This window comes from Hypomesus transpacificus, chromosome 19 (genome assembly GCF_021917145.1).
Source record: "Hypomesus transpacificus isolate Combined female chromosome 19, fHypTra1, whole genome shotgun sequence".
NCBI classification, from domain to species: domain Eukaryota; kingdom Metazoa; phylum Chordata; class Actinopteri; order Osmeriformes; family Osmeridae; genus Hypomesus; species Hypomesus transpacificus.
In genome coordinates, this window is record NC_061078.1 from 10,642,809 (window position 1) to 10,658,094 (window position 15,286).

At 43.2% G+C, this 15,286-nt stretch overlaps 3 protein-coding genes across 3 annotated transcripts in view; all 3 read right to left on the reverse strand.

Annotated features, from left to right (window-relative positions):
- chsy1 (chondroitin sulfate synthase 1) overlaps positions 1-8,467 on the reverse strand; it is a 38,677-nt gene extending 30,210 nt beyond the window's left edge. Inside the window, exons 1-2 of the mRNA XM_047042199.1 lie at positions 7,746-8,467; positions 5,466-5,961 (exon numbers count right to left, since the gene is read on the reverse strand). Coding sequence (XP_046898155.1) covers positions 5,466-5,961; positions 7,746-8,035 — 786 coding nt within the window. The 5' untranslated portion in view covers positions 8,036-8,467. The remainder of the gene's footprint in view (positions 1-5,465; positions 5,962-7,745) is intronic.
- Positions 8,468-8,858: 391 nt separating this feature from the next.
- On the reverse strand, positions 8,859-11,390 carry selenos (selenoprotein S). The gene is made up of 6 exons (XM_047041844.1): positions 11,182-11,390; positions 10,549-10,674; positions 10,314-10,420; positions 10,105-10,194; positions 9,942-10,014; positions 8,859-9,727 (listed from the first exon to the last, which is right to left on the reverse strand). The coding sequence occupies exons 1-6, from the start codon at positions 11,255-11,257 to the stop codon at positions 9,645-9,647; spliced, it is 555 nt and encodes a 184-aa protein (XP_046897800.1). The 5' UTR covers positions 11,258-11,390; the 3' UTR covers positions 8,859-9,644.
- Positions 11,391-12,115: 725 nt separating this feature from the next.
- On the reverse strand, positions 12,116-14,970 carry snrpa1 (small nuclear ribonucleoprotein polypeptide A'). Its single transcript, XM_047041822.1, has 9 exons — positions 14,774-14,970; positions 14,364-14,511; positions 14,206-14,284; positions 14,071-14,117; positions 13,851-13,953; positions 13,444-13,523; positions 13,018-13,093; positions 12,821-12,914; positions 12,116-12,707 (listed from the first exon to the last, which is right to left on the reverse strand). Exons 1-9 carry the CDS (start codon positions 14,853-14,855, stop codon positions 12,472-12,474), a joined length of 945 nt encoding a protein of 314 aa, XP_046897778.1. The 5' UTR covers positions 14,856-14,970; the 3' UTR covers positions 12,116-12,471.
- Between the last annotated feature and the right edge of the window lie 316 nt (positions 14,971-15,286).

Below are 15,286 nucleotides of genomic sequence, written 5' to 3' on the forward strand. Positions count from 1 at the left end.
AACTTGTCACATGAACACAGCGTAGGGGAGCGGACAGGGGGAAACAGGATGAGACTTGGTGCGTTATTATATGGATGTGTCTCCCTGAAGGCAGGCCTGCAGTGTAGGAGGGGGACCAGGGTCTTTCCAACAGGAACACTTCAAACACTGGGCTGGATCTGCAAGATTAGGTGTGGCTACAGCGAAGGAGGCTGGGTGGGATATATTCCATACATGTGGGTGTGCCTCCTCCTCCTCCAGCTGTCTGAGGTTGCTCCCTTACCCAAAGTGCACCAGGACACAGGGAACCCAATTCACATGCCTGGCTGAACTAGAAGCTGTTTGAGCGGACACCCAGAAAGTGATGTGACCCATGTTTAATCACAGTGTTAGAAGCCGCGGCAGTGTGAAATCACCCAGGAAGCATTTTCCTGAGCACTGTCAAAGCCTCAACAATCAACTTGATTCTCTGATACCAGTCACGTTGATGACAGCGTTAGGGTTAGATTAAATGAACATGGAACTTGCCATCTCATTACAACAAAGTATTGTATGAGCGACACGTAAAAGTGAACCTAGTAATTTACTGCTCTATGTATAGCATGGGCTCTGTGTGTGTCCTGTACAATTCTCTCTCCGTAGTTTCTATTCCTCCACTTCCTCCTCCAACAGGATGACTGGCCAGACCGCCGCATTCCCCACCTTAAACATGGACCACGTGTAGCAGGCTGAGCAGCCTGGATAACACGGACAAATTGAATTGAGTTAAGCAGAGAGAAATGTCAATGTACAGTAGGGTCTGAAGAAAAGAGCCAGTATTGGCTGAGCACAAGGCTGCTGTTGTTCCTGGGGTTGTTAACACAGGCAGTACAGTAGCCAGTGGTCAGAGACCCCGGCTCAGGCCTGGCAGGCTGGCATGCCAGCCCTGAGCAGACGCAGGGATTAGACGCGGGTCCATACCTCAAAGCACTAGAGCCTTGTGATTTCCATTAGTTGTGTTCCAGCGTGTTTATTGGCTTGGGCGAGATGTAACATGGGAACCATACTGGAGACGCTCTCTTTTACAGACACCCTCGCTCGTATAAAACAGCCCAGGACAAATCTGAACACGAGAGATGCATGTCAGACAGAGATCGTAACAAAAACCCAGCCGGCGTCTTGAACCCTGGGGGTTTTGTGGGAGAGACGCTGTGCTGGTTAGGACTCCCCCAGAGAGTGGTCTGGGAGCTGGGCAGCAGGGGTTAGGGGAGGTCATGGACGGGGCGATCAGTTTCTCGGGGCTGATGGTTTCCAGAGAGCAGATGTGTGCGGTGTATCCCTCCCTCAGCACAGTCCCTCTGCCAGAGATTATGAAGCCACAGCTGAGAGTCCTCAAGTACACAAGAGCACGTAAAACTAGGAACACCCACGACACATCTCCAAACAAATGAGCCTGTAATTCCCTGTGATGAAACACCCGAAGCTACACAGCCTCTCAGAGGAGGGCGAGGCCTGAGGCGGAGCTGGAGACACCTGGAGACAGAGTGCGAGACAGAGTGAAAGACAGAGAGAGAAACAGGGTGAGAGACAGAGAATGAGAGGCAGATAGAGACCTGGAGACAGAGTGAAAGAGACAAAGACAGACAGAGACAGACAGACTCAGATGCCTTCAAGAGAAGCTGGCCCACCCAAAGAGAGGGCAACATAAATCTAATTCACCCGGCATTCCCCCCCCCTCGAGTGTCACTGTCTAGCCATCAGCATCAGCTGCAAGCACAAACAGGGTGCGCTTCATGCTCAAAAACAGTTATTCATACAAAATCACATCTCTTGAGCCTCTGTTTGTGTTTATTTTTGAATTGAGCCCGTAAACATTTATTTGCTCGTTTGGGGTCTAATTTTAACATGGTGCAAGGCAGCGCTGGAAAGAGACAGAATAACACACATACACCAGCAGCCACAGGATGTCTGAAAATACATGGGGTTCACCACATACAGGGCTGACTGAGCAGGAGAAGACTGGAGGAGAAAAGCCCTTCTAAAGGCCTGGCCCTTCTCTGGTTCCTAGATGCAGATGTGCCACACGTTCCTACGGTGTGTCACACCACAGGGACAGTGATTAGAGCGAGGTGTAATCCATCTTCCACCCCCCGAGGGCCGGGTGTCATGAGGACAGGCCAGCCACTCTGCTGAACCCTGAGAGGGATCCAGCAGGCATCAAGCTGCTCTGTCTTTGGGCTGGTAAAGACAGGAAACACTGATCAGGTTCTCTTGACAGCATGCTGGAGACTATGAATAGAGCAAAACTACGATAACTGGCTAAACTGGCCTAATGTAATCAACCAAATTCCAAATTCTAGAATCATATGATTCATTCTTCTTGGATGAACTAGCCTAACTCAGGGCATGCTCCCCTGGTCATCAAAGGTCCTGAACTTGTACACCCTATGGAACATTTCAGAATAATGTAAAAGAGAGAGAGAGAGAGAGAGAGAGAGAGAGAGAGAGAGAGAGAGAGAGAGAGAGAGAGAGAGAGAGAGAGCATGTTAAGACTGCAGCAGACTTGGAGTGGAACTGTGGGCGGTTGACTTCCTGCGTAATGAACAAGTCTGGCAGAAGAAACCGTCTTATCTTGAGATAGTGTGTCCAGCATCAGGGAGTACAACTGGTCTCTCAACTCTACCAGTGGAGCCAAGCCCAGCCTAGTGTAGCCCAACCTAGCCTAGCCTAGCCCATCCTAGCCCATCCTAGCCTAGCCCATCCTAGCCTAGCCCATCCTAGCCTAGCCTGCAGAGACATTTCTGCTCTTCTTTTACAAACTTAAGAAGAAAAAAAGGTTCAGCGCATGGCAAATAGCAAAATATATTTTTTGTTGTGATTACAATTTTGAATTGATGGACAGCAGGAAAAACCATGTTGATAAGCTTTATAGAGTGTTTATTAACTGTGTTTGATGTGTCAGCTGAAATCAAGATTCTCATCCATTTTGGCTCCCAATTTTTTTGTTGAAAAATGTTAAAGTGGCTATTAGCATCCAAAGGATGCCGACCCCTGGCCTTAACCTAGTTATCTGTGCATCTCACAGAAGAATGTACTGGAACATTGTACATTTGAATGCATGGAAGTAAAACTGCTAAAGTAACTCCTTTGTGACATGCCTGAATACAAACTGAGATTAACAACGCCAGGCATGACATAATCTGTCACAGCAGAGTGTAAGGTGACAGGTCATCAGATGTGATGTGGTCACATGAACAGGGGAATTCACATATCAACCTCTACAGATGACTGATAGTATCTCCATTCAGTAAAGGGATCTGGAACATGAGAGGGGAAACTCCAGCTTTCAACCACTAGAATCTGTAAAGTTGTAAAGATAAAATAATACTTAACTGGAATCTATAGAGATTATACTATACTGGAATCTCTATTGATAGAACAAGATAATAAGTGGGTCTAGAACCCTCCATCAGAATCTGATGATGAGGGGTCATGATGACAAGGAACAATTCGCAGTCATTAACACGGTCTAATGGCTTCTAGCCGGGTAATGATGGTACAGAGTAAGTGTGGAAGGAGAGGATGTTGTACCAGAAAATGAGATCCAGCAGAAACCTCCCGGTTCTGTCTGTCTATTACCTAAGGTCGACAGAGCCAGGCTGATAGAGACTGCTGCTCTATTTGAAGTGTTGCTGAATGATTCAATGCAGGAATGTTGGGATAATGGCGCTCTCTCTCTCCCCATCTCACTCCCACACTATCTCTCACCCAACACTCACTTGTTGTGAATGGACACACCAGACTATATGCAGCTGCCATAGCAACAACCATCTCATCCAACCACAACCAGATTTAGGAAACGGTAGCTACGGAAGCCAACAGAACGCCTGTCTAAGATGGTAGTCCAGAGATTGTGAATGTCTATCATTATCAAGCCCTGGTATCGCCACCTTCTTCTGCTTCTGGTACCTTCCAGTCATGATGCTGCTGGCATTGTCTCCCTTTCTTCAGGCCAGTCATCACAACAGCCCAGCCAGATGATAAGGAACCTTTCATCATCCACATAGGTCAGGTGTCTTTCTCCTACCACCATCCCATCCCTTCCTCCTCTCACATCTCATCTCCCACCAGCTTCTCATCCCTACATTCACAGTGGCAGTTCTCCTGCTAAAAGCTTTCAACCCTACTCATGTCAGCCATATGATCCATAAGCTAACGGAACAGCTGTTTCCAGACTGGTCTCTAAAGAAAGGCCTGAATTAAATGTTGCCTGAAATAAACACAAGAGCTTGATCTTTGATGAGTCACTGACATTTATGATTTTTTTCATTACTTGAACTACAAAGAGCCAGTGTGCCATGTGTGTGTCTGTCTGGGCGCGTGTGTGTGTGTGTGTGTATGTATATTCAGTTTTACAGCTGGAAATATAAATAAGGCTCACTTTTAGCAATCCCATCTCTCTCACTAATGACCGATGTCCATGCTTATCAATCCATTAATTAAACCCAAGTGTTAGGAATACGGAGGCGAGTCAGAGTTTCTATTCAGATTTACCACAGAGTCAAGCTCAGCAAGCTTCTCTGTGGTCTCTCTCTCTCACAGTAGGCTGTACTTAAAACTCACCTCAGATGCTGCTTGTGTGCAGCCTGAGGGCTCTGTCATAAAGGTGGCAGTGATTGAACCCTGTCTGAGAGAGCAGCCATGTCAGTCCTGGCTCATTCCACCTGCCAAAGCACATGCATTTGTGGCTTTGAAGTGAACAGATGCTCATTTTGCCCATTTGTACAAACCTCATATTTTTGGTCAATTATTCGGATGGAAACTTTATGTCTAGAGCTGCATGTCTCCGCCGCAATAATTCAACCTTCAAAGTACCTTTATGAAAAAGGTAAGTAGTCATTCATTCTTTTTTTTTTTTTGTGTTGGAGTAACTTAATCTTGGTGAGAACACATCACATAGTAGTATTACTGCAATTGAGCAAAGTGTGTAAGCAAGAAAGGCAGTCCAGTCCCGAGTGATCCTTCACTACACAGAAGGGATAATAGAGGCCAATTACGGTAAAGGTACAATCTCACACACTCCATACCAAGTCTTGCTTTGCTATTTCTCTCTAATCTCTATCCACTTGTGAGGACAAGTGTCAGAGCTATTCTGGGAGGAACAGGATAACAAAGGGGTTTTCCCCCACAATACCTTTCTGCCAAATGGCAACCTATAATCTGAAATACCCAAAATGACGGTTCTTAATGCCATTAAAGAGGCGGAATTTAGAGCAACGTGAGTTAGAAAGCAAAAGTCTGGAACAGGGAATCTTTCTCGCAGTTCAGGTGTGAACAGATGCCAGATACTAAGATTCAAAGACCTTGAAGGAGACGTTAACAATCTAAAAATCTATCTACAGCATATCAGTAAGTACTGGGGTAATTCACCCTAAACTACATGACAGGAAAACACCAGCAACAGAAAAAGGAGTGAGATAGAGAGAGCCCTATGACCTTCAGCTCACCTCATAGGACCAGACGCACTGCACCCCAGCGAACCTCCGGACACAGCGACCCACCTCCACGTCCTCGTGGGTGGTGTACATCTCCTGCAGACATTGTTTGATGTGGGGCACCATTCTACGGAGGACCTCTCTGCTCATGATCACCCCCGGGCCCCCCATACAGAAGTTCTCCCCGGGCTCCAGGGCCAGCTTGCCCAGCTCGTCCCTGGCCCCCATTCCTGTCTGGCCCAGGAAGATGGCCTCGCTGCTGTTGAGACTGCGGAGAAAGCTTTCCAGCCTCTCGCTCTTGATGTAGACGTCATCGTCAGCCCTCATGAACCACTCGTACTGGTCCAGATAGTGGTCGTGCATGTACTTGAGCATCATGAAGGACTTCTTTTGGGGCGGGTAGGAGTCGTCCACATTTCGCAGGGCTACGATAGGGATGGGGATGGAGGTATCGGACCCTTCGCTGGAGAAGAACTCCACACGGCCTGGAATGGTCTGGGCCCACGTCCTAACCAGAGGAAACCAAAAAGAGAGACACAAAGACAGACAAAGGTGAGACAGACACAATCCAGAAACACTTTACAAGATTGTGCTGTAAAGAAAACTGGGACTCATATCAAAATGGCTCTGTGCTATAAAGAAGAAACATCTTATAAACATGCTTTAGATAAGAGGAAAGCTTTCCTTGGACTGCTTGGAACCCACTGAAAGATCTAATTTCTCAGATATTTTTATGGAAATAGACTTATATTATTAGTAGGCCTATCGTGTTAGACTGGGTGTCACCCTGCCCCCACCTCTCATATGTTAAAATCTGGAGTTGAGTCTCTGCTTGATGGGTCTCGCACCTCATTGTGTAACGTACTGTTGCATTGCAAGTCATTGTTGATAAGGAAGGGTCAAGAGGTGGTCTGTTCTACATATAATAGTTGGGTATAAAGGGAATTGTGAAGCATTGTTCTTTAGATTCTTGATCTCCTGAGGGCTTCTCATCAGCTCTGGCTTCTACTCCTTTTCCTTCCTCACCTCTTTCTCTTCCTCTGAATTACAATGACCATGGTAGAGTAGGTCAGATTTAAAGCCTTCACTTTGTAACATGTTTGCCTTTTAATTGATTTAATTAATTTGTGATGTCATTCAATATATTTCATTTAACTTTCTTAACTTTCTTGGTCTAATTTAACCCATAGAGTCAAATAACTGCAATTCCAGCATATTTGGCTAATATTAATACACTGTTTAGCTGACCCATCTTCCTTTAAACCTAGGGGAATTGTTTTGGTTGTTTGGCCAATATTAAACCCCCTACAATAGTATAGTACAGTATTCATCCTGAAATTGTGTTCCGACAGAGCATAACATCCTTTACTATTAGGGATTGTCAGGTTAATCAAGTCTCTTGAAATGTAGCCAGGAGAGAAAAAATGTACTTTCCTGTGTAAAATACAACTAGCCTAAGTAGCCTAATTTTATTTAAAACAATATAACTGAATGCCTTTTTAGATACAAGCACGTTTTCCTCACACCCAAAAGTAATATGTAATGTAATATGTATGTTTACACAACACAAAATATGAACAGGTAGGCTTACACTGTTAGGTCTTCACTGTCCAAAAACCTGATTTCATCACTCTGAACTTCACATACATTACATGTTTAAGGTCAATCCTAGATGAAAGGAATTTCAAACGGATGGTGTTAATGTATGTGAGCCAGGGGTTTTAAGCTATCCAAACGAGTCACAAACTGGTAGAAATCAAATACAAAAGAACAACTCTACTGTAGATGAAGTGGGCACACCAGCATGCACATTTGACCAATCATCCCAGCATGGCCCAACACCCCTGGAACGAACAAGGCATCAACTGGCAACGCTCTAGACTCGAGAACGGTTAGGCTAATAGTCCGTGATGTAAGGCTTTCTGTCCTACAAGGGATTGGCATGGCAGTGTTGGTGCAAAGGGCTATTATTGGGGATCTTATAATCTTTCATTTCAAAAGGTAGATATTGTAATAACATTTGTTATCTAGTTTCGTATTGCCTATGTACCCAAAATGATGACATTAGCTAGCAAACCTGATATTTCCTATAGCACATTGGAACCAATGGGCTAAATAAACCGTATTCGAATATATAAAATTGAATGTCAGTTGGTATGGAAGGGAATTCAAACCCTAAATTCTAACCCTAAAACGGTCACTGGTATTAAGTTGAAAAAAAAAATGCTTTGCTAAAAAAACTTGGCTAAGTGGTATTATAAAAGGCAGCATTCCATCGCAGTGCTCACATACCTATGAGCCGCCACCGCTCGGTTGTTCAGGTACTTCTGGGCGGTCATGACGCCAACGAAGAGGAAATTGTTGGACCTGGGGACTGGCTTCTCGGTCGCCGAAAAACCGTTATCTTGCGGGGGCCATATTACACCCCCGTTTATCCCGCAACCAGCGGGATTTGCCTTGCGTTTCTGACCAGCTTTCTTTAACTCTGATGCTTTCGGCAGAATGAGTCTGGAAGCCAGTGTGAACCCGACAACCAGTCCCAAAAGAACACTAAACCATGCTCTTCGGCTTCGACCTGCCATTCCCCAAAACTTGACCAACTCTGATTCGCCGCTTATTCTCGCCGAAGCCCACACAGCGTCTCTTGGAACCTTGTAGGTTAAGCTGTGCCTCCTTCAAGAAACCTGGGCTCACACTCTCTCATGATAGGAAAGCCGCTTGCTGCCCGTTGCGTTGGTCTTAATCAGTGGTCCCGATACAGACTGTCTGCTGCCTACGTAGCAACAGAACAGTCTCCATAAAGCCGCCACCTGAACACTCCTCTCTTCATGTAACCCCTCTAATCATGAAACATTCCTTTGCTATCAATCAATGGAAAAACTGCGACCTTCAACAACATTTATGGTTTCTTCCTCGCTCTGAGAAGCGTTCCCATTCTTTCCACTATCTCGCCATTGTGAGAATGTCGAACGCGATTTGCACTGAAGACGCTTTACTACGGGATTGGACTAGTGTTACGCCGTAGAGCTCTGACTGGCTGTGGTGTGACTACGTACAACGTTTTCTCATTTGACGCACATAAGCTTGTTCACCAGAATCTAGTTTCCTAAAGCGTTAATAAAAGGAATGTGCACGATGAATACAATTAAATGATGTGCAAGGTTTATATGAAAGCCGATATGTTGGCAACTGAAACAGTCTAGGTTGTAATACATATTACAATTGAATCGCATGCATCATGATTGCTGGAAAGTTACGAAAACGTTCTTGATTTGACCAAATAAAAACTGTAAAGTTTCCTTTCCGTGATGTGTATTGTTTTGTTCATATGGTGTATATTGCCGCCATCTAGAGGACAAACGTATTATTGTGGGAGTACATTGCAAAAAAACATGGACGACAGGCTTGGTAACGACCATACTTTTATTAAAATAAACAGGTATCTAACATTTTTGTGACATATATTGTCTTCTTATCCACTTCAAAAGGACGTTCGCTCTTTGATTATATTAGTAACTACAAGTTTCGTAATAAGCATTCAGCGATTCACTTTTCATTTTTGTTACGTTTCTTTTCATGTATTAAAGAATATATTCAGTACAAAGTGGAGAGCACAGCACTAACCGTTCGGCTGCTATCTAAATTCTCTTCACGGTGGCACACAAAAATGATTTGAAAAGAGTAGCAAATAAAAATATAAATGCTTAGAGACATAGGAACACACTTTCTGTAAAATACATCAGCCAAGCCCACTGGCAAAGATGCCATTGAAAGGCAAGGCTTCATTAGAAGCTGCAATTCTCACAAGACCAACATTTGTTATCCTTCACTGAGTTGGTTTAACAAGCAAAATAACAATTAGATAAAGACAGTATTACACACTATATAAATTCTATACACACTGTGCAAATACTCAGAAGAGATTTTGTAGTTAAGTAAACATTTTGGGTGTTCAAAGTATCACTATAAGCTGAGTTTACTATAATATTTCAACAACTGAAGAAAAGAAAACAGAAGAATATTGATGGTATATGGATGGTAAAAAAGACATGTGCAGTCAAAAATACTTTGTGAGAGCTTGCAGCTTCTTTCAGCAGTTTAGTGTGTTGCTTGTTCCCCAGTGGTCCAAAGTCAGGTGGTCAGAGTTCACAGGCAGGTCATAGTGACCATGAAGCTCTGACATCTTTAACCTCATCCCCCAGATGACGGCCCTCTTCTTCCTGGTCTCCAGGCACATGAACCTCCTCCTCCTCCTCCACTTAGGGGATTATAACCTGAAATACACACAAAAAACACACTAGATCACCTTGAGTTAGACATGTGAATCCAAGAAAACTGTGTGCCGATTGGCATGTATGAAACAAAAAAAATATGCATGTGAGATTATCCTCTTTGAGTATTGTTTGCAACATTTTGAATAGCTGAAAAACTGACACACATTTCCTTTATGTTTAAAGATAACTGTCCTCATTTCAGGTACCAACATACCACTTTCACGGAGAGCCTTCTTTTCAGTCTTAGGTTTTAGTGTTGATGTGGACGTGCTTGCCTCTTCTGTGCTCTGCAGTATGACAGAGGGCTTCATTAGATGACTCCAAGCATCGGATAATTCATTCAGACAGTACAGATCATTACACAGGCTAAATCTTACCTGTGCAATCTTTGAGTTTCCTTTGGTACTTTTGCCCTGTTTCATATTCTCCCACATCTCAATCTTCTGTCTTCGCTTCTCCTCCTCAAGCTGTAACAAAAGTGAAATCCTAAGAGAGATCTTTACCTCTTGTTTGAAAAGATCAATGTGCATTTGATTCTCTATGCCTGGGGCTAAAACCTGTGTTACACAAACACAATGTGTCTAACCTGTTGTTGCTTCTCTCTGAACAGTGCAGCCTTAGCATCCAGCTCATCCTGCATCTTCTGTCGAGAGGCTGCTAGAGCCTCTAGTCTTGCCGCCACGGTAATTGGATCTGTGCATGAGAGAACATTATTATAATCAGTTTTAGCTCTGTGGTGTTTTGGTTTTAGATATGTAGTACACAGTATGTCTACAGTGAGACTAGTCAGTGTATGTCAAGTTACTGAGCCAGGCACTCACCTTGTACTGGTTCAGAAGCTGAGCTACTCTGACTGTCCCTTTTGTTGACCAGATGTTGTATCAGCATGTACAGACAAACAGTCATCAACAGCAAATACCATCCATATTCTGCTACGAAAACTCCAACTGTGAACAAGACGTGATGGATGGGGTGCAATAAAGGGAACATGTCAAGCAATGAAACATTAAGTTAGCTAACTACCATACTGAGTCAATATTTTAAACTACATTGTGGCCTATAAGCAATGAGCATTATCTAGCACATTAGCCTGTATCACTTCATTGTTTACCGTTTTCCTAGCAGGGGTGGTGGTACTGACTCCCGAAAAATGGTGCATCCGGGTGTACACTTTGATTGTATCGTCGTGCATCTAGGCTATCTAGTAACGCGGCTAAAATATGCTAACTAGCCATGTAGCTAGTTAACAGCGTAACATATGGTCCTTTATGCCTGTGACATTTAGCCACTCAGCACAGTACTATTGGCCATCTTTACGAAACACTACTATTACCAAGCTAAGCGGCCAACTATCTAGCTAGGCTAGCTAACTAGCTAATTTCACTTTACCAGCATCTAGTCTGGCTAGAAGCTAACTAGCTACTGTGCAGTGTGCTGTAGTGTAGTCTACCAACCTGTTTGATGTAAGAAATTAAAATCGATATCTTGGTTTTCAAGGGGCGTCTTCTGGATTTCTTCAGCCCCCTCCATTTCTGAGGAGCTTGTTAAAACTGAGGTTAAACAACGGGAAACCTAGTTGTCGACGCTAACCTAAGTCATGCTTCCGTGCAATGACAGCGAAATACCTTGTCCAACCACAACAACTTGCTAGATTATCAATGACGTGGAGCTTTCTGGATCTCAGCATCGACGTCAGCCTCTGCGTAAAAAAAAGACGTCAGCCTCATTTTACACAGTAGGGGGCGCCATTGCATGAGAAACACAGATCTGGGTCTTGAGGAGTACAAGTGAGAGGCTTACAAGACATAAAAACCAGCATTAAGTCTTCAAAAAGATTATGGAAATAGCTCATGTTTTAATGTAAAAATTATCAAAAAAATTGGGAAGACAACGCCTACACACGAATCACAATTGTAATGTTTGGAAGTAGCCTAAGTCATTAACATGTGTGTTCTTCAATATCTTCGTGCTCTTCATCTTCTTCCTCATCTTGGATGGAAATTTAAAACAGACAGTCTGATCCAGGACTCAGATCTGTGCATGAGAGAAACCTTGTTAGGATTCTTCTGGTAGGAGACAATTTATAAAAGCTCCCAGGCCAATGTTGCCCCTAGTTGCGTACAGGCACCGCCCCAAGTCTACATGATTTCCTCTTTGGAAACTGATGCTATGAAACTGTCATAGTCGACGTTAACTTAATAATCCACAAAAAAACAATGAAAAACTTGTCTAGCAGAATATACAATAGCATGAGCCTTCTCTAAACTGTTTTTATATAGTAAGGGCCGCCAATGCATGAAACACAAGCGCTAAATGAACTTTAAATGAAAAATGTTAACAGGTTATGCGTTGATCAATCCTTTGCCGTTAAGAAGGCTTTAAAACAGATCAGTATTTTATTAATTTATTGGTTCTTTGTGACATAACAGCACAAAGGGTCAAACTAAAGATAACACAGAAAAAATCTGAATATCAGAGTCCCTCTAATGTACATATCAGAAATGCCATGAACACACGCAACAGCCAAAATACAATAGTGACTGCACGAATCCCAAAACTTATGAGAGAACTATATGAAACGTTTTTGACCAAGAAGTATTTTACTTGTATTACATTAAACATACTGGTCAAACTGAAATTTGTTTTAAAATAAAAGTTTAATGTAGAAATGATCAAAATAATGTTCAAGACAAATATAAACGTACAGACAGAAAAATTGCAATCACAAGATTCACATTAAACAATCACGATCCATTAACAGGTGTGTCCGTTTCCATATCGTCATCTTCCTCCTCTTCCTCCTCTTCCTCCTCTGCCGCCGCCTCCTCCTCTTCCTCTTCCTCCTCCTCTCCTTCATCCATTTCTTCCCCTCCAGCAGCTTCCATCTGCATCTCTGGTTCTATATGGACCACTCCGTTTGCTCCCTCCTCCTCTTCCTCTTCCTCCTCCTCCTCTTCCACTTCCACCACTCCAGGGGGACCTAAGACAAGGGTGAAAACAACGCAGAAGAAAGTTACACAAAGAACTACACAGTCAGTACAGGCTCAACTAATAGACCACATTAGGTGACGCAGAGACAAAATGATAACTGACCTTGTCTGAGATCCCGTCCTGGAATCTGACCAGCCTGGAGGAGCCCCTTCAACCTCTCCACTTCAGCCAGTGAACTGGCATTAGCTATGGCATTCTGCAGACAAAGATTAGGAGAATCATTTAGACTTCAACCACAACCAAACACCTTGTGTGAGACTGTGTGTATTGTGCCAAATACAAAACATGTAATTAAATGCCTTGATAGCTTCCACATCTGCAGGTGTTGGGCCGGTCTTCTTTTTCTCAGGCTGCATGGCGGCTCCAGGAGTGAACCTAAACCAGACACACACAGTTAAACCTAGCTACATCCATGCCTCTCCAGCCTCTCAACCAATGCAGCATCTCAGGTGTAGTATCTTTTCTTGAGTCAAATACTGATACAACAGGAAATGCCCAGTGACAGCACACCTCAGAAACACTGTTCTTGTGGGGTTGTGGATTTGGTTGTTGACATCAGCAAGTCAACTACTTTCAAATCTTCTAAACTGCCACCATATTTAGAAACCAACAGGGAGTGGTGGTGCAAGTGCTCTGATTCTAGAGTTCCAGTGATTCCAGAATCCCCACCATCCAGTGTCCAGTGATTCTAAGGAACTGCTGTCCATCAGGGACTTTCGTCTTACGTTTTTGTTCGCTTGGCAATATCCATTGCAAGCAGAGCACCTTTTTTCCCCTTGAACATTTTCTCCGCCTCCTGGCGTTCCTATGGCAATAATCACACAGTTAAAGTGAAAGATCTTATGCAGCAGTCTGGGGGAGTGCCAACCCAGGACTAGGACTTGACATTTGGGGAGAAAGAAAAACACACCTTTGCTTATATTGTGCAATTTTGGACAATAATAGGTGGATTCCTGCCCAATTGTAACTTTGCATTTACCTGTTAAATTGTTAACACTACATCCTTAAGTCTCATGACGTATGGGTCACTGTATGTGGACTATCCAGTTAAAGTGTTATGCCCTCAACACAAGACACCACTACTCAACACAAGTCCCCAAATCTCTTTTAGGAGCTTGTTACTAGTACTTACCTTGAGCTTCACCTTCTGAAAGTCAAGAACTCTGATCTGAGGTATTTTATTGATGACATAGAGCCTGTAATGTTTCTTGTTGGTTACAGGATTTCTCAACAGGCTGGAAGATGCAGGGAACAAGATGGTAAGTTTTGTGCAAACTATTTTATCATGATTAACATTGTTCAAATATTGATGGTAAATGATTGCAATGATATTAATCATCATCACCACATACCTGAGTAAGGTCAAGGTCTTGACTGAGGCCAAGGGATCCAAGTCACCCTGTTGACAAAAATGACAATATTCAATCCTATAAATAGTGATACTTTACTGATATTTGCAACCTGAATTGCAGTGTTACGGCCATTACCAGTTCCTGAATGTTGTTGCTTGTGAGGATCAGTTCCTTCAGACTTGGCAAAGACTGTTCAATATTTTCACCAATACGGCTGTAGGACAAAGAAAAACAGTAATTAGGGAGTGACGACCAAAGTTGGAAAATATGTGTGTGTGTGGGGGGGGATTTACCATATCCTGTTGTTATTCATAAGTAACGTTTTGAGCCTTTTCAGCAGAGGGAAGCCGTCGAGCTTTCTGACTTCGTTGTCGGAGAAGTCAATGGTGTCAAACTGGTCAAGTGTTGCTCCTAGGTTCTCTAGCACAGGGATTTTATAACCTAGCAGAAATGTACAAAATTGCATTAATGTTTGATTAACATCAACCTGTATCATAATTAACATTGCTGTATAAGTAAGGCGTTTTTAGACGCAGTAAGGTAGAGCTAAAAGGCACGTCTGTACTTGTCTTAACTAGTCTAACTAAATAGCTAAGAATCCCAACAGGAGTAGGGCTAGCAAGCTAAAATGCTTTCTCGCTATTCAGCATCTTCAGCTAGGCTACATCCTTAGCACAAAATGCGCGGGTTGAACATTAGCTACCTCTTAGATCCAATTCTCTATCCCTCACTGGGTTAGTGTACTGAGCAGCCTGCTCAATGAGTTCTGCGGACAATTTCACCATGTCGACGGTGAAATGTGCTTAGAAAACTAAAATAAATCTGTTTTTTGATCAAATTCTGGGTTCACAAAAGCTTTCCTACACGCTGCAGAAAGACGGAAGTGAATAGCAGTTCAACTCCTACAACGTAGTCGCTATAATAACTCAACCCCTTTTCAGCGAGTGCCCTCTACAGCTCAATAACGATAGTGCTGCATCCGGTTGTTTCTAATTCAATCTTGGTCTACACACTGATGAGTGTATAACATAATCTCATAAAAACATTAATTCCATATCTATAATTGAGTATACTAAAGCTTTGGTTGAACATTTACTACAATTAATAGCTAAAACAAGAGATGATCAAAACATACCTGACAGCACCTGGTGGTTAAGTTTGTCAGCTTGCTGCATGAGGACAGTGAATGTGAGCTTTACAGCGCAGTGATTTGAGC